Source organism: Eretmochelys imbricata, chromosome 2 (assembly GCF_965152235.1).
Source record: "Eretmochelys imbricata isolate rEreImb1 chromosome 2, rEreImb1.hap1, whole genome shotgun sequence".
Taxonomy (NCBI): Eukaryota; Metazoa; Chordata; order Testudines; family Cheloniidae; genus Eretmochelys; species Eretmochelys imbricata.
Genome location: NC_135573.1, coordinates 147,824,253 through 147,842,960, shown reverse-complemented (window position 1 = coordinate 147,842,960; position 18,708 = coordinate 147,824,253). Strand labels below are relative to the sequence as shown.

The 18,708-nt window shown below is 40.3% G+C and overlaps 1 protein-coding gene across 1 annotated transcript in view; it reads right to left on the bottom strand.

Moving 5' to 3' along the window:
* The window catches only part of SLC6A19 (solute carrier family 6 member 19), an 82,910-nt gene that overhangs the window by 16,855 nt on the left and 47,347 nt on the right, over nucleotides 1-18,708 (bottom strand). Inside the window, exons 4-10 of the mRNA XM_077809177.1 lie at nucleotides 17,916-18,097; nucleotides 16,941-17,051; nucleotides 15,583-15,695; nucleotides 10,048-10,176; nucleotides 4,782-4,938; nucleotides 2,913-3,117; nucleotides 2,597-2,756 (exon numbers count right to left, since the gene is read on the bottom strand). Of these exons, the coding sequence (XP_077665303.1) occupies nucleotides 2,597-2,756; nucleotides 2,913-3,117; nucleotides 4,782-4,938; nucleotides 10,048-10,176; nucleotides 15,583-15,695; nucleotides 16,941-17,051; nucleotides 17,916-18,097 (1,057 nt within the window). The remainder of the gene's footprint in view (nucleotides 1-2,596; nucleotides 2,757-2,912; nucleotides 3,118-4,781; nucleotides 4,939-10,047; nucleotides 10,177-15,582; nucleotides 15,696-16,940; nucleotides 17,052-17,915; nucleotides 18,098-18,708) is intronic.

Below are 18,708 nucleotides of genomic sequence, written 5' to 3'. Positions count from 1 at the left end.
CGAGCATGTGGCGTGACGAAAGTGCATGCTGCCATATGACCAAGCATCTGTAGACAATTCCTGGCTGATGTTTGTGGACTAGCCTGGACTATCTCAATGAGACTTGTGAGGGTGGTGAACCTGTATAGCAGGAGGAATGCCCTCACTTATACTGTGTCAAATTCAGCACCAATAAACTCCAGTTGCTGTACTTGGGTGAGTGCTGATTTCTGGGTGTTGAGCTGTGGGCCCAGTTGTAAAAATGTGCACATGGTCGTCTGAGTGGCTTGTGTGGCCTCTTTAAATGAGGGAGTCCTGAGGAGGCAGTCATCAAGGTATGTTCACAAGTGTGCTGCTATGATGGACAGAACCTTGGAGAATACCCTGGGTGCAGCTGAGAAGCCGAATGGGAGCACCCTGTATTAATAATGGTTCTGGCCAAAGGTGAACTGTAGGAACTTCCTGTGCGACAGTTTGTATTGAGATGTGGAAGTAGGCATCTTACAGGTCCAAGGCTAAAAAACAATCTCCTTGCTCTAGAGCTGAAATAATTGCTACTAGCATGACCATCTTGAACTTCTGCGCCTTCACATATCTGTTTAATGCCCTTAGATCTAGAATGGGCCTCCAACCTCACTTCGTCTTGGGGATCAGGAAATAACAGGAGTAAAACCCCTTGCCTCTGAGTTGCATCAGAACTGATTCTCTGCCCCCTAAGCATAACAGATTATCTCTTTTCTGGCAAAGTAAGTTCTCATGAGAAGAGTCCCTAAAAAGGGACAGGGAAGGAGGGTGGCTATGAGGGAGGGGTGTGAATTGAATGGCATAACCCTTCAAAATAATTTTCAAGACCCATCTGTCGGAGGTGATATTTTGCCAACTTTTGAGAAAGATGGTCAGGTGACTTCCGAAGGGCCATGACAAGTGCATAGATGGCAGTTGATTTTGCAAGGAACAGCTGTTTGAGACCGTGACAAACCTGTCAAAAGTGCTTAGGGAAGGAGGGTTGTGAGGTCACAGACTAGGGGGCTAATTGCTTCCATTTTTGTATCCTGGATCTTTTACATTGTGGCTCGTAAGAGTGCTGTGATGATAGGTACTGAGGTGGTCGTGAACTGTGCTGTGATTGAGAGCCATATTTTCTCTTTTGTCCAGCAGTATAGATTCCCAGAGATCATAACGTGGCCTGGGAATCCTTCAGAGTATGAAGAGAGGTGTCAGTCTTATAAGCGAAGAGCTTGGGGCCTTTGAACGGGAGATCCTCAACCATTGGCTGTACTTTTTGGGGCAACCTGGAAAGCTGTAATCAAGATGCCCATCTCATTACCCCTGCTGTGGAGACTGAGTGGGCTGTTGTATCTGCTGCGTCCAATGCCATCTGTAGTGCAGTTCTGGCTACTAACTGGACCTCTTTGAAAATGGCCTGAAACTCTTCTTTTTGCATCTCTGGTAGACGTTCAATAAACGCATGGAGTTTTCCATAATTAATAAATTCATATTTTTTCTTTTTTGTTTTTTTTTTCTAACTGAGAAAAACAGAAAGTCTAGACTACTATATGCCACTATGAGGGTGATCCCTCCAGCAAGGGGGGGGGGGAGACGACCTTAAAAAAAGTTCTTTTTTTAAAAATCCCAACAGGGTAAACAGAAACTCTAACTATTAAAGACAACAAAAAGACTAAAAATAACTACTACTTAAACTAATGATGCAGAGAAGGAAGAGATAACTTCTCGCTCCATTTGAGGCCAAAGGTAGTTGAGAAGGAACTGGGGGCGATTCACATGCACAGCACTCAATAGTGTCAAGGCAAACAATGAGAGCGCATGTGCGGGCCGAACAGACACTGCTACCTAAAATCTCTGATTAGAGGCTTGGGGCATAGATACACCCACAGTGAAGCACCCATAGGGACACTACTCAAAGAAGAAGTCTTGAATATGTAGCTAGGCCTGGTGACTTACTGCTTTATAAATTATCAATTTGCTCCAGGACCATCATCTTCTGACACCTCAATCGCTGCTATCATCTCATCGTTATTACCAGAAAGAATTAACTAAATCAGAAAGTTAAGAAGTAAAGATGTTTAAGTGTATTTACAATGAATCAATACTTTAAAATACAGGTATATTTCCAATGACAATTTAGCATAACTGTAGGCACCACACTTAAGATTCATATGAACTAATTATTGCATATTTGCATTACACTGTCTAATACTCATTTTAAAAAACTAGGAATTCATATGCAGAATACTCTACTCTTGAACACTTGCTAAGTATATTATTCTCTTGCAACCCTTCTGAAAATAATTTAGTTTTGTTTTAGGTGTGTAGTCAGGTATCATTTATGGTTTACTATTACCTGTTGGCAGAAAAGCTGCATAGCTTTAATCTACAGTACAAATCAAGAACACTAAATCTTAACAGATATTTTTCTCTGTTCATTGAGAGAGTTTTTTTTTTTAAATTGTAAGACAAAGGCTAAATTATGTTTGTGTCATTCCTGTGAATTCCATTAGAGAGCAGACATGCACTGGGGTATAGTAAGATGGCAGCTATGGTCTTCATTCAGTCCTGCATAGTTTCTACAATACTTAAGTCTATGTTTATTTCATACCTGTCTATCCCATAAATGTAGACGACTGAAAACATCTCACAAAAAGCAATTATCAGCAAGGGAATTGATCCAGCAAAACTGTCAAATAGTGCCAGCCAGTAGTTACCAGAATTCAGCACAAAAATAAAAGCAAGCAAATAAGACCCGGCACAAATCAAACCTGTAAATAAAGAACAAAGTCAAATATTTTAGACATAGACTAAAGCATAAAAACTAATAAGAAATGTGAGACTGTTCACTTCTAACTAATTTTAAGACAAGACAATTCCAAATTTCTTTAAAGATGAGAGATACTGAAGAACCATACAATACCTACCTGTAACAAGTTCCTTAGGCCATTTTTTGGGTATGACATTAAGATCTTGCAAAGGTACAAGAACACCTTCCATGTTTCCAAACATAGATGACAAGCCTAAGCAGAACAGCATGATAAAGAAGAGAATGGACCACAAAGGTGAGACAGGCATTTTGGTGATAGCTTCAGTGAAGACTATAAAAGCCAAGCCAGTTCCTTCAACTCCCTGTAGAGAAATAACAGCAGACTCAAAACATAGGAGCACTGACACTATTTAGCATTTAAAAATTCTTCCATGTATACCATAGATGGTAATGCATTATACTGTACTATAGTTATACATTTCTATTTATTTTCATAAATCAACCCTAATGCTGCATTATGTTTACTGTTACATGTATAAAGTAGATTACTGAGATAACTTTTCTGGAATGGACAATAACAAAATAAAATCAAACCATGTAACCAATTTTTCCCTATAGTTTTCTCCTTATCTCCCACAATTGTGCCATGAATAGAATGCTCATTGAAACCACTGGGAGTTCCGGTCGAAAAGGACTGTGCAGATGGAGGCATTGTATCAGATTATAAGAAGCCCAATGAGCCAATTTAGATGGAGTCAGTTTTTCACAGAATAACATCAATCCTAAACAGAGCATCACTATAACTAGAAGTGCAGTTTACACATTGCAATTCAGTAAGACAGTTTGAGTTATGCTCTGAAACCACTCCTATTTCATGGGCAATAAACCCAAATACAAACTTTTAAAAATATCCACAGTTTTTAATATAAGTTAAATGCTATTTAGTTTGCAAAGTCAAGCATTCAAAAGCTTGAAAATACCAGATTTACAAATGCCAGAGCAATCTTTATTTCCCCAATTTGTGCATCCATCCTGTGCACTGAATAAGGAAAATATAGTATTTGAAAATCCTGTGGAAAATATAGTATGTGATCATGTAATTAAAGACAGTATCCTAATTCATATAAACAAAGGGTCTAAATTGTAACAGGAAACTGTAAATCTGACAATCCCTAACTTTTGATTGCTTGTCTTCACAACCTAAATAGTTACCTCAATGTAGGGTTTTTTCATATGTATTTTCCTAACTTTTCTAAAAGATAAAGGTAAAAATAAAATTCTGTTATATACAACTGTAACAAACCCTTCCCACCAACCAACCATCAGCAGGGTTTGAAACCTAACCCTTTAGCATGGCAGCACTAGCTGCAGGTAACTGAACTTCAGGGTTAGCTGGCAGCAGGTATGGTTGTTGTCCCAGAGTGGGGCTGGATGGGTCCAGGGTTGGCTGGGATTGGTTGGAGTGGGGAACTTGGCCCAATTCTTTCTCCTCACCTTGGGAGCTGAGGGAAATCCTGCCCCACATTGTGCCTCAGAGGGAGACATGGGCCATGTTTTGGGTCCAGGCTGGGAAACCAGCCTTTCTTTCTTTTCTCCCACTATAGGTGCTCTGGCAGCTCCTAGGCTTTTCCAGAGTAGTGTTGTCTCCCACCACTTTAACAGTACACTGAGCCTGAGCTTAGAATATTTGTGGGTTTTTTTATTATTCTGGGTGGCTGCCAAAAATTTCTTGAGGAATGAAAGTGAGAGGAGGGAAATGTCAATGTTTAACAGTTTATAGCTCAGCAAAAGCTGAATGGATTTTCATGCGCCAAAGAAAAAGCACTTCCCTAGTCCAGAGGCATTCCTTCTACCAAATATCAAAAGCATGCTGTAAATGGAGTAGATCTGAAAGCATCTCATAGAAAAGGTTGCAACAGGTTCCTTTATAATGGTTCATCCATTGCATTTCCTTTATAATGGAAAGCGTTAAGAAACTTAAATATAAGGGCTGTTACCAGCTCACTCTGTAGTAGTGTCAACTTACATCAGTTAAGAAACTTTCGAGGTTACAGGTCTCAAACTTAAGGCCTACAAAAGTCATTGTATCAGTCATGTTACACCACTTCTGCATCTGTTCAAAGTTTTCCTGGGTTACATTACCTTCTGGCAAATCGAAAGCATTTGTCAGGGTAAGAATATTTCTGTAAAAGTAAAATATAAATAATTGGAAATTAATGTTTGTATATAAGCAAACTAAGATTTCACCTTCATCATCAAATACATTATCATTAATTCCATGTCTCATAGTCATAAAGAAGACACAATAAAGAAAGGTGTTGTATTTGTCTAGTTGTCTGTGTACAGGACTGAGTGCCAGGAAGTCCACTGAGTTTTGCAGGTACAAATTCTAATGTGGGGGCCCCTACTATGTGTCACTATGACAATGCCAGCCTAACCCCCAGTGACTGAGTAGGGGGGATGGGCAGAGAGGACAGCTGGCCCCTCTGCTCTCAGAGCCCTAGCTGGCTAGAGGGCAGGGAAGAAATTCCACTCCTGGCCTCCTGCTACCAGCTCTTCTTTCACTGGAGAAGGGGAATGCTGTTCCAGAGCAGCTCTGCCCATCTGGATACAGGGGATTGGCCATAGGCCACCTGACTGGTTCTGGGGTGAACTGGCTGACAGAGTGCAAAGAAAAGCCCTCATAAGTCAAAAAGAGAGCACATGCTGCTACTGGGAGGGGCAGGCCTCACTAAATGCAGCCTGAACCCAGGGCTAGGAAACTCATCCAGGAAACATGGTGTATGCAACCCACATCCAGCACTGAATCATCCATTGTATTCCATGCCTCAGTTCAGGAGACATTATGGAAAAAATTCTGCTAGCTTTGTACGAACCAATGAATGAGATTTTTAATGAACTGAAGGACACAGACATCATCAGAGAAAGTTACAGCACTTGGGCAACCCCCATCATCCTGGTCATGAAAGCATGGGAAAATCCAATTGTGTGTGGACTATTGGAAACTCAACCAATTTACACATAAAGATGCACATCCCCTTCCTCAGCGAAGCTGCTCTTCATTCTGCCTCCCTCATGATATAGCTAGCAGATGTTGGCAGAACAGATGGCCCTAGAGGACCAGCAGAAGATAGCATTTATCACACCCATGACATTTTGTGAATTTTCATACATGCCATTCAGGCTTTGCAATGAGATGGAAATGTTTCAGTGACTGGTAGAGCATTGCCTAGGAAACAAGTATTTCCAGATTGTCCTTTTGTACCTGGATGACATCATTGTGTAGTCAAAGGTTTATGAAAGTTACATGAAATATCTAGATGTTGCATTTACTAAATTAACTCAATATGGGCTGACGATTATATCTTCGAAGTACCACTGTTGAGAAAGTGGCATACCTCAACCATAGTGAGACAGCAGCTAGGATCTTCTCTGATTCAGAAAAGATCTGAGTTATTAATGGTGTGGACAACCATTTTTTATACATGCCTAGAGTTTGTTAGATACTACAAAAGACTTTCATAAACGACTTTGCCAAAGCTGGGTGCATCCCTTCATGCCCCATTATGAGGATTAAAGGGCAGGGTTGCCAATAGGAGTCCCATGGATTGGACTGAGGAATGTAAGGAGGCCTTTGAGTGCTTGAAGTTTGCCCTGGTAGGAACACCAGTATTAGTCTACCTGGAACACATCCATATTTTCAAACTTTATACAGATACCAGTAACAAAGGACTGGGCACTGGCCTCTCCCAGGACCAGGATATACAGGAGATGGCAATTGCATATGCCAGCTGAGGAATGAATGTATCAGAGCAGAATGACAAAAGCTACAGCTCTTCCAAGCTAGAATTCCTGCCCCTGGACAAAGCCATAACTAAGAAGGGCTACTAGGCAGCTGTTCCCATCACTTTATATACAGATAACCTCATGGCATACATCAACTCTGCCAATCTGAGAACACTAGAGGAATGCTGGACCTCAAGGCTGCCTATCTATACCTTCATGCAAATACAGCTGCTCTATTTAGGCTTCAAATAATATTTGAGTCAGAAATGCTGCAAAGTATAAAGATTTGGGGAGGGATAGTTCAGTGGTTTGAGCATTGGCCTGCTAAACCCAGGGTTGTGAGTTCAGTTCTTGAGGGGGCCATTTAGGGATCTGGGGCAAAAATGGGGATTGGTCTTGCTTTGAGCATGGGGTTGGACTAGATGACCTCCCGAGGTCCCTTCCAACTCCATGATTTAGAGATGATGAAAGTGCTAGAAATCTTTCAGCATAACAGTGCTCTCTGGCACTGAGTGCAAAAAGCTATCCTGGAAGCCACCCAACAGCTGGAAGCTGAGGCAGTGGATCGATTTATAGGAGCTGAGGGGAAGACTGGTATACAGCACTTGGGATCCCAGGACAAAAGAAGAAATTGCCCAGACTGTACTGCGTCCACCAAGGGCTGAGATGGTTCTCCAAGCCTGCCACAATCTTTCCGGCCACTTAAAAGCTAAAAAGACTGTGATGGCTGTCCGCAGGTGGTTTTGCTGTGTGGACCTGACCCAAGAATGTGCAGGAGTGGTATGAGGACTGTAAGATCTGTATCTATAAGAGGAAACCAATACCAGGGAAAAGGACCTTCTTTAACCCAACAGAGATCAACTCATGTTTACAGTTGTTAGCATTAAAACCACTTGAAGGTGGAATCAAGCCAAAGTGAGTCATCCTACATCCTGATCATTGCAAATAACTAAATAAAATTTCCAGCTCACAGTGCTTCAAGGACATCACTGTCAGGTCAGCCTGAAACCAGGGGTAGGAAACCAACCTAGGAAGCTGTCAGGTGCACAGCTGCAGTCAGGCTGGAAGACGCAACCCAGATTCAGTGAAGAAGCCCTGACCAGCACGATGATCATGTGAACAGACATATTGATCACCATCCTCTTTGTAAGGTCCCTTAACGTGTTGAAGACTGTTTTCAGGTATCCTCTCAGTCTTCTTTTCTCAAGCCTAAATATGCCCAGTTTTTTTTAACCTTTCCTCATACGTCAGGTTTTCTAAACCTTTATCATTTTTGTTGCTCTCCTCCAATTTGTCCACATCTTTCCTAAACTGTGGTGCCCAGAACTGTATACAGTGGTCCAGCTGAGGCCTCACCAGTATTAAGTAGAGTGAGACAATTACCTCCAATGTCTTACACACAACATTCCTGTTAATATACTTCAAAATGATACTTCACAATTGCATCACACTATTGATTCTCATTCAATCTGTGATCCACTATAACCCCCAGATCCTTTTCATATGTGTGACTTCTCATAGGAGTACATTAATAGTCCTTTTTTTACTAATTGATAAAATCTGGTACGTATCTGACAGTGGTATTTATTTCTTAGTTGATTCTCAGCTTCCCAAAGGTTATGCAAGTGAACCAAGAGTTTTGGGCCTAGTGAGAATCAAATAGATTCTCCCACCACAAGCCATGTACTAAATTTGAATTTGAGGATAGCTTAGCAAACTGGGATGGCCCCACCACATTAACAATTCCACAAAAAGTGGTAAATCCAGCCCATATGGATTGTATAGGTTTCTCATTCTACAGATCCAATCCACATATCTGAGGAGGGTAGATGCATAGCTCTGCACTTTGAGCTGTTTATTTTTGAGGATGTGCCCCAAAGCGCATACACAATTGTTTGCTCCCACAAAGTATTCATATAGGTATGTGCATATTCAAATCTGCACACAGACATCTGGAGACCTGGTGCTGAAAATCTGCCCCTAAATTATGATAAAGAAAAATTATCTAAATCCTGTTCAAATAAACCAAAGTAAAATTACTCACCTGTTCCCACCTGAGTCATGTATAAGTGTATAATAGGGTATACCAGCCATTCCTATATTTATTATGCAGACATTTTGGGTCAAATAAGGATTTTAATTACTCTTTTTACAATATTTATTGGTAATAGTGAATACAAATATATTCAAAATTATATTAGCTTTTACAATTAAAGAAATTATATTCATAAATAGATATCAGCGGAACTGGTTCCGCAAAATAGTTGAGACATATTCATTGCTGGTGTGAGCTTTAATTAATTTTTGTCTAAATCTTCCATGGAAAAGTTCAAATTTTCTTTCAAAAAATCAAAAACTGAAATTCTACAATTCAGAAATTATGCCAGGGCCTCGTGAGATTTGAAGTTATGGTTTCTCATGCTACCATTCACCTTTATAGCCTGGGTTCTATGGATGGATTATATCTCCTGTGATGCAGCATGGTCTCACCTCACAGTGAGGGGAAATGGCTGCATCATGGGAGTCCCCAGTTTTGGTGCATCATGGGAGATATAGTCCAGCTGAAGAGCCTAGTTTATACAGGAGAATGGGGACCTGAGGAAACCAAACTACAACTCTCATGACAAACCATAGCAGGATAACTGAATCAGTAGGGGGTAGAGAGAGCTCAGTGGTTTGAGCATTGGCCTGCTAAACCTAGGGTTGTGAGTTCAGTCTTTGAGGGAGCCACTTAAGGACCTGGGGAAACCCTGATATTCTATGAAATAGTTTGGATTCTGGCTAACTTATTTTTGGTTTTCAGGAATGAAAATTCAGTGGAAAACAATTCCTTTTCACATACACACACAAAAAAATGGTTTGGTGGATAACCCAATTTTCTGCAAAAATATTTTCACTGAAATATTTGACCAGTCCTGAATTCAGTGGTTTATGCCTGATTATGCTAATGGTAAATTGTCTCATTACATGTAAAACTATAGTTATTTCAGTATTCATGGTGGGTATTTTGCCAATTTGATCTGCCTCTGTGCCAATGGAAATTGCCTCCTTAATAGCTATTTCTGAAAGAACTATATTGACAAAATTATCTCACAAAATGGAATATCAATGACTGGATGGTTTTAACTCTCTAAAACATCACTGTTCAGAACTTTCAAAGGTTAGGGTGGCTATAGGTGGAAAAGGAGGACTGGTCAAACAACTGCCATGCATTATGGTACCATCATTTTGGTTTATTTACTTTTCCTTTACAATGAAATAAACACATCTTACAAAATCAGATGATCAAAAGTTATTGATCTTGGACATGATCATGATTTTTGTTTAAGTTACAGTCAACAATATGGGACCAGATCCTGTAACTGGTCCATAGGGCTCCTTGTGCAAGCAAGTGCTATTCACATGAATAACAGAATAATTCTAACTGAACTAATGGTGTGGAAAGGCAGGCTGCTTCCACTCATGCTAAACAAAAGTCTGTGTAATTAGGTTTTATTACAATTTACCTGTTGAAACAGTCATCATATCTCTCTGTTGCCCTGAACCCAATGATAGAGTATATGACAGTTGCTGCATAAATGGATGTGAAACCATTGATTACAGAGATAATCACAGCATCTTTCTCACAGTTGTTGCTGTAAATCAAAAGACAGAAACATCAGTGAATTTTCCCAATATATATATAATATTAAAAATTGATTATTGGGGATTATCACAGGACCAGGACACTAATTTATATGTATATAAAAAGTTTTCTGAGAGTTTAGAAACAAATCTGTTAACTAGGTTGAGATAAACTTAATTAAAAACTGTATCCTCAAGAACTTTAACATTGCTCAGTCATTTTTGTCTTTAATTAGATTGAAGGAACAACACAGCTACATCAAACTTTCAATACAGTTAAAATTAATCAATCATGTGCAAAGGTTATACTTGAAGAAATGTGTAATTAAGCTAAATTATCAATGTGTCAGAGGATAAATTAGAATAAGAACATAAGAACGGCCATACTGGGTCAGACCAAAAGTCGACCTAGACCAGTATCTTGTCTTCTGATAGCGGCCAAAGCCAGTTGCCCCAAAGGGAAAGAACAAAACAGATAATCATCAAGTGATCCATCTTGTCACCTGTTCCCAGCTTCTGACAAACAGAAGTTAGGGACACCATCCTGGCTAACAGCCATCAATGGACTTATCCCCCATGAACTTATTTAGTTCTTTTTTGAACCCTGTTGTAGTCTTGGCCTTCATAACATCCTCTGGCAAAGAGTTCCACAGGTTGTCTGTGCATTGTGTGAAGAAATACTTCCTCTTGTTTGTTTTAAACCTGTTGCCCATTAATTTAATTTAGTGACTCCTAGTTCTTGTGTTATGTGAATGTAAGAATATAGAATGTAAGAGTATTGCTCTCATTCGCATGCTTGCAAGATGGTTTTGTTGGGGGAAGGGGAAAGGATATGAATAATGTGACTTTTCCTAATCACTGTGACAGAGTGTCAGCCCTAGTGACCAGTTTATATTTTACCCCTTACAAATCATGAACTCTTGCATAGCTTATATTTGTTTTAAGGTTATCTATACAATAAAAAAAGGCTAGAAACTTTTTTTAAAAAAATTATCCTTGACTTGTATCTATCCCCCAAAATCATGGGGACTCTGCAGCTAGAGGCCCTGAGGGCCCCAAATGCCAGTTATCTGTGTGTGTAAATGAAAGCTATCTCTGGCACAAAGAGCACACCTACATTTTTGAGGTGTATTTCACCTCTATTTGAAAACTTCACCTCGGATAAGAGATACTCACAACGATCATGAAACAATGAGAAATTCTGTGCATTCACATCCGGAATAGTGTGCTCAAATAAGTCACGATGCATCACATACACTGTAACAGATATTGCAACCTCATGCAATATCTTTGGGGACCATATTGTATTAAGTTTATATATCACCGTGGGCCATAGATTATGTGAAACTCCAAGGAAGAGGGTTATCACAGCTACTCCATGAACCAAAGTAGTGGGGAGTGATTAAAGTGAATCACTTTGTAAACACTTCCAGAGAGGTATCACCCCCTGAGAGGTTTGCATATTCTGGGTCATACTGGGTTTCACAGAGACCAAGAGACAAAGAAAGGGATTTTTTATATAAAAAGGCTGGGTTTAAACTGACTCAGGGACTTCTTTCTCATCCAGCAAACAAACACCTGATAAATTTAGTGTGCTTAAATCTGTTTATTGTTATGTTTTCTCTGTATGATTTTACTTCAAGAATAAATGTTCTTGCTGAGAAAAAGCTGTGAAGTAACCTGTAACTGCTGGCAGTACACAGTTCATAGCCCTTGGAGAGAAAGCAACGTACAGGCCCTGGTTGTTAGGAAGGCTGGCTTACTGAGGATATCACAGGGAGCTGAGCCACCTTAAAACTTTCTGATCAGAAGAGAGTGGGACGAGGATCCCTGCCTAGAGACAGGTGACTGCTAGAGACCTGAGAACCTGACTAGGCACTCCTGGTGTGGACCATGGAGAGGAGTGGATACAGATGCAGTACCCTGAAACCGTGACACACATTATATACATTCATAGAGTTTAAGGCCAGAAAGGACTATTAAGTTATCTAGTGTAAACTTCTATGTCTCACCTGCCACTAAATTTCATCAGGTTTCAGAGCTGTAGCTCACGAAAGCTTATGCTCAAATAAATTGGTTAGTCTCTAAGGTGCCACTAGTACTCCTTTTCTTTTTTGTAAATTTCATCAGTTACCCCTGTATTAAACCCATAACATTTTGTATAATGAGAATCCAATAGCAAATGGGCACAACTGATATTTAGTTACAGAGTGCCTGTAACTTTCTGGTTAGTATAACTCAACCCCCAACTCCATCCATTTGTCATAATTTCTATTGACTTGATAATATATTTTATCTCTCAGTGTATGTAATGTATTTCTTGAGACCAAATCCTGCAATCTTTAGTTTGTCGATTCAGACAAAAAGCTCATTAAAGAACTTAAAGGGAGTTTTGCTTCAATAAAGTGAAGGAAGAAATGCATTATCTGGACACTGAAAAATCAAAGGACTACATTGTCAACTATGTATCAGAGGGGTAGCCGTGTTAGTCTTTATCCACAAAAACAACAGGGAGTCCAGCGGCACCTTAAAGACTAACAGATTTATTTGGCCATAAGCTTTTGTGGGTAGAAAACCCACTTCTTCAGTTGCGTGGTGTGAAAATTGAAGATACAGGCATAAATATATATAGGCACATGAAGAGAAGGAAGTTACCTTACAAGTGGAGAACCAGTGCTGAAGGCCAATTCAGTCAACATGGATGTGGTCCACTCCCAATAATTGATGAGGAGGTGTAGATCGTTGATGATGTGCTGGAGAGGTTTTAGCGGAAGGCTGTACATGATGGCCAGTGGGGTTCTGTTATTTTCTTTGTTGGGCCTGTCCTGTAGTAAGTGACTTCTGGGTACCCATCTCACTCTGTCAATCTGTTTCCTCACTTCCCCAGGTGGATATTGTAGTTACTTACTACAGGACAGGCCCAACAAGGAAAATACACCACTGGCCATCACGTACAGCCCCCGGCTAAAACCTCTCCAATGCATCATTAATGATCTACAGCCTATTGTGGAAAACGATCCCCCACTCTCACAGGCCTTGGGAGGCAAGCCAATCCTCAGTTACAGACAGCCCCCCAAACTGAAGCAAAAACTCACCAGCAACTACACACCACACCACAGAAACACTAACCCAGGAACCAATCCCTGTAACAAATCCCATTGCCTTCTCTGTCCCCATATCTACTCTAGTGACACCATCATAGGGCCCAGACACACCATCGGGGCTCATTCACCTGAACAGCTACTAGTGTGATATATGCCTTCATGTGCCAACAATGCCCCTCTGCCATGTACATTTGGCCAACCTGGACAGTCTCTGCTTAAAAGGATTGTCATAAATATAAAGGGAAGGGTAAACCCCTTTGAAATCCCTCCTGGCCAGGGGAAAGCTCCTCTCACCTGTAAAGGGTTAAGAAGCTAAAGGTAACCTTGCTGGCACCTGACCAAAATGACCAATGAGGAGACAAGATACTTTCAAAAGCTGGGAGGAGGGAGAGAAACAAAGGGTCTGTGTCTGTCTGTATGCTGGTCTTTGCCAGGGATAGACCAGGAATGGAGTCTTAGAACTTTTAGTAATCTAGCTAGGTATGGGTTAGTAATCTAGCTAGGTATGGGTTAGATTTTAGTAATCTAGCTAGGTATGGGTTAGATTATGATTTCTTTAAATGGCTGAGAAAAGAATTGTGCTGAATAGAATAACTATTTCTGTCTGTGTATCTTTTTTGTAACTTAAGGTTTTGCCTAGAGTGGTTCTCTATGTTTTGAATCTAATTACCCTGTAAGATATCTACCATCCTGATTTTACAGGGGGGATTTCTTTATTTCTATTTACTTCTATTTTTATTAAAAGTCTTCTTGTAAAAAACTGAATGCTTTTTCATTGTTCTCAGATCCAAGGGTTTGGGTCTGTGGTCACCTATGCAAATTGGTGAGGCTTTTTATCCAACATTTCCCAGGAAAGGGGGGGTGCAAGTGTTGGGAGGATTGTTCATTGTTCTTAAGATCCAAGGGTCTGGGTCTGTAGTCACCTAGGCAAATTGGTGAGGCTTTTTACCAAACCTTGTCCAGGAAGTGGGGTGCAAGGTTTTGGGAAGTATTTTGGGGGGAAGGACGTGTCCAAACAGCTCTTCCCCAGTAACCAGTATTAGTTTGGTGGTGGTAGCGGCCAGTCCAAGGACAACGGGGGGAATATTTTGTACCTTGGGGAAGTTTTTGACCTAAGCTGGTAAAGATAAGCTTAGGAGGTTTTTCATGCAGGTCCCCACATCTGTACCCTAGAGTTCAGAGTGGGGGAGGAACCTTGACAAGGATAAATGGACACAAATCAGACATCAGGAATGATAACATACAAAAGCCAGTAGGAGAACACTTCAATCTCCCTGGACATTCAATAACAGATTTAAAAGTAGCCATTTTTCAACCACAAAACTTCAAAAACAGACTTCAAAGAGAAACTGCAGAGCTACAATTCATTTGCCATTAATTTGGGCTTGAATAGGGACTGGGAGTGGCTGGCTCACTACAAAAGCAATTTTCCTTCTCTTGGTATTGACTCCTCCTCATCAATTATTGGGAGTGAACCACATTCACCCTGACTGAATGGCCTTCAACAGTGGTTCTCCACTTGTAAGGTAACTCCCTTCTCTTCATGTGCCAACATATATTTTTGCCTGTATCTGCAATTTTCACTCCATGCATCTGAGGAAGTGGGTTTTTTACCCATGATAGCTTATGCCCACAGAAATCTGTTAGTCTTTAAGGTGCCACCGGACTCCTCATTGTTATTGTCCGCTATGTGTGGAGAAAACTCGGGTATAGTATATGAATTGCCATGAACTGCCCAAAGATGGAATTTCTTTAGAATTGTCCTATTTAGGGAGCAGGGATTACCCAGCTGCAGACTTGACTTGGATTCTTCTCCTTACATTTACAGAGTTGTTGAGCCCTACAGAGGCTCTGGCTATCTATGCAAGAGCCTTGTGACTGTGCACTGCTTCTGGACCCCATGGCATGGTGCGTTCTGAACAAACCAAGTTTCCACCGACTGGCCTATTTTGCCATTTCCTCCCCTGCTTTACAGCTTTGCTCTGAAGGGTGAGGGAGGGAAAGGGGGAGGAAACATTCAGTATGTAGTGACTCACATCATACAGGTTTATGCTGAATTCATTAGTATTATAGTGCATTGGTGTGCTCTGCTAGGATACGAGAAAAGAACAAGGGCTTCCAAAGGATGAAGAGAAAAGAGGATTGAAGTTGTACTCTTTTATCCCTCCAAAGAAGATGTGCTGGGTCTGTTGGAGCTGAGAATCATCCAGCCCTAAATAATTATGCAATTAAAGGGCAGAATCTAACTGCAACACTTTATCTCAAGTAATGAAATACTGATATCAAATTGTACTTTTTGTGCTTGCTACTTACTGAATGGAATTGTAACTAGAGAAGGAGATGAGGCCTCCGAAGGCAAGGGAGAAAGAGTAGAATACCTGGGCTCCAGCATCCAGCCATGTGACTGGGTTAGCCAATTCGGTAACCTGAAGTATCAGACAAAAGGCTTCATGAATGTATAATATGACATCTTATGATGTATAAATATTACAGCTTATACTGAATATCAGAAAGTCATAATAGTGACTGGAACAAGATCATTGGAGAGATGGTACATAGTTAATTCTCACTCTTAAAACATGGACAGCAAACAAAATGAGTGCTTTTATAAACTACTTTTCTTTGTGTTTCCTGTGTGTTAAAAAATTAAATATAAGTAAAATTAAATAAACAAATATATACAAAGACAAGATTATGCAAATAATTGTCTCCCTGTAGGTGACAGTAGATTTCTTATCTCTTTCCTCCAAAAAGTGTTTAAGTTGTACCACTTAATACTGATTGATCAGTAGATAAACCCTGATATCTGGGCTTCCTATGGCAGCTGAACACTTATTTTAGTGAGAAACTGCTCTGAAAATAAACCATTTTAATACAGATATCTGGACAGAAAATTCCAAGATAGGACTATAATCCCATCCTAATTCCACCATTTATGTTTGAAACTCAGGCCAAGTGCTTTCTACTGGTAGAGTATGGAAGCGTTCTAGAAGCAGAATGTAGTAGAAGGTGAGAAAATAGTTCACATTGTTCTGGAATGATCCGTCTGATATGGTGATAGGTTTGAGACCGTAATCACCACTACAACAGAAGACCCAAATGGCTAGCATGCAATTATTAACAATTTCCTAATGTGTTCCTCTAATGAAGTCGTTCCAAAACTTGGTTCATGGCTTGTTCAGGGTAAGCCCGTGGTGGGCCACAAGATGCTTTGTTTGGCTGGGAAAGGGAGCTGCCAGTGGGAGTTGCGAGCAGCCATACCTGTAGACACTCAGGTAAACTCATAGAATACCAGGCTTGGAAGGAACCTCAGGAGGTAATCTAGTCCAACCCCCTGCTCAAAGCAGGATCAATCCCCAATTCTTGCCCCAGATCCCAAATGGCCCTCTCAAGGATTGAACTCACAACCCTGGGCTATCGCTCCCCCCAGCTTCTCACAGCCCGCCAGCAGCTTACCATGAACAAGCCATGAATCAAGTTTGGGAACCACTGCATCTAATGCAAAGAAGGGCTCTACCATCCAACTCAAGCCTTAAGGAAATGGCTTTTAGGATGCCTGAAGGATAGTCAGAATACATATTGATGGAAGGGGTTTATTTTCTACTTGTCATTAATGATACAGATATCTACTTAATGGCCTCATTCACAGACAAAAGAATCCAATCACTTACATTGGGAGTGAAGAGATATACAATTCCACTGACTGACCCTTTCAATGTCAAGCCACGGATCAGGAAAATGGTAAGCACAACATAAGGAAGAGTTGATGTTACATACACTGCCTGGAGGAGGAACATATAAATATTTTAAAATATGAGATAAATACTGTTTCGTGAAAAATAGCATAGAAAGAAGGAAATGAGAGGAGAAAACAATGAAATGTGAAACAACAGATAAACAACAGAAAAAAAAGTGTCAAATTTGTCATGATTAACATACTGTTGGAACTCTTATGTTTGAGAAATGCAGTACACGTATATTTTGAATTATTAATATATATATTTTGAGTCAGTGCTCAATTTAAGACAGGTTGTAACTCTTCAGCATTGAAATCAGGTCATTCTGTCATGGCCGCTAACTATGGGGGAAAAAATCTACAACCTGATGTCTGATTATTACTGTTGATAATTAGGGGCTATTACAAAAATTTGGGAGCTGCTGAATGCTCAACATTTTTAAAAATCAGGATACTTATTTAAGTGCTTAACTGTGCACTTAGGAGCCTAAATTTAGGTACTCATTTTTTAAAACCTTGGATTTGGTATTTAGATAGTAAGTATTGAGGGATGAGCACAAACCCAAATAAGGACATACACATATGATTTGAGAATGGTCATAGCAGAAAGAACATTGGATCTTGGATCCTTCATTAAAGACATCTTAAAGGTAAATAAGTACAGAATGAGAGAAAGGCTTGTTGAGATGAGGGAGCTGGATCCACACATAAATTGAATCCCCATCCATCCTACTTCCCTGTTCAAAAGGATTGCTGAGATATATTTTTTTTAATTGACATTGGCAATAGTATTACTTTTGCTTATGAAATATGTAGCTTTTATAGTTTGACTAGTTTCACATGTCCTCCTGTTAAATAGGGAATCACAATAGAATTTGTATATCTCACTCTCATATAAAACAAAATGTACCTTTCCTGTTGTTTCAATGCCTCTGATTGTGCACACATACAGTACTCCCCAGGCACATGTTAAACACAGTAAAAGCCACCACTGTATGGTGCCTGAATCATCAATGGAAGTGGAAATATTTAAAGTTTCTCTATACCAGAAATAATCTACAGGAGAACTCTTGGCACACTCTTCTACATAACCTGTAACCATAAAAAAGATGGTCATTCAGTAAATTTATTATAGATATGTAAAATAATTATACACTGATGGTCTAATTCTATCCTAAATTACACAACTGTAATCCCACTGAAATTTGGTTGGTAAGTCTCAGAACCTCTTAGAACCTGGTTCCATGGGAAACTAATAGATTCTTCTGGGGCCGGTTTTGTTCAATATCTTCATAAATGATCTGGAGGATGGTGTGGATTGCACTCTTAGCAAATTTGCAGATGATACTAAACTGGGAGGAGTGGTAGATACGCTGGAGGGGAGGGATAGGATACAGAAGGACCTACACAAATTGGAGGATTGGGCCAAAAGAAATCTGATGAGGTTCAATAAGGATAAGTGCAGGGTCCTGCACTTAGGATGGAAGAATCCAATGCACCGCTACAGACTAGGGACCGAATGGCTAGGCAGAAGTTCTGCGGAAAAGGACCTAGGGGGTGACAGTGGACGAGAAGCTGGATATGAGTCAGCAGTGTGCCCTTGTTGCCAAGAAGGCCAATGGCATTTTGGGATGTATAAGTAGGGGCATAGCGAGCAGATCGAGGGACGTGATCGTTCCCCTCTATTCGACATTGGTGAGGCC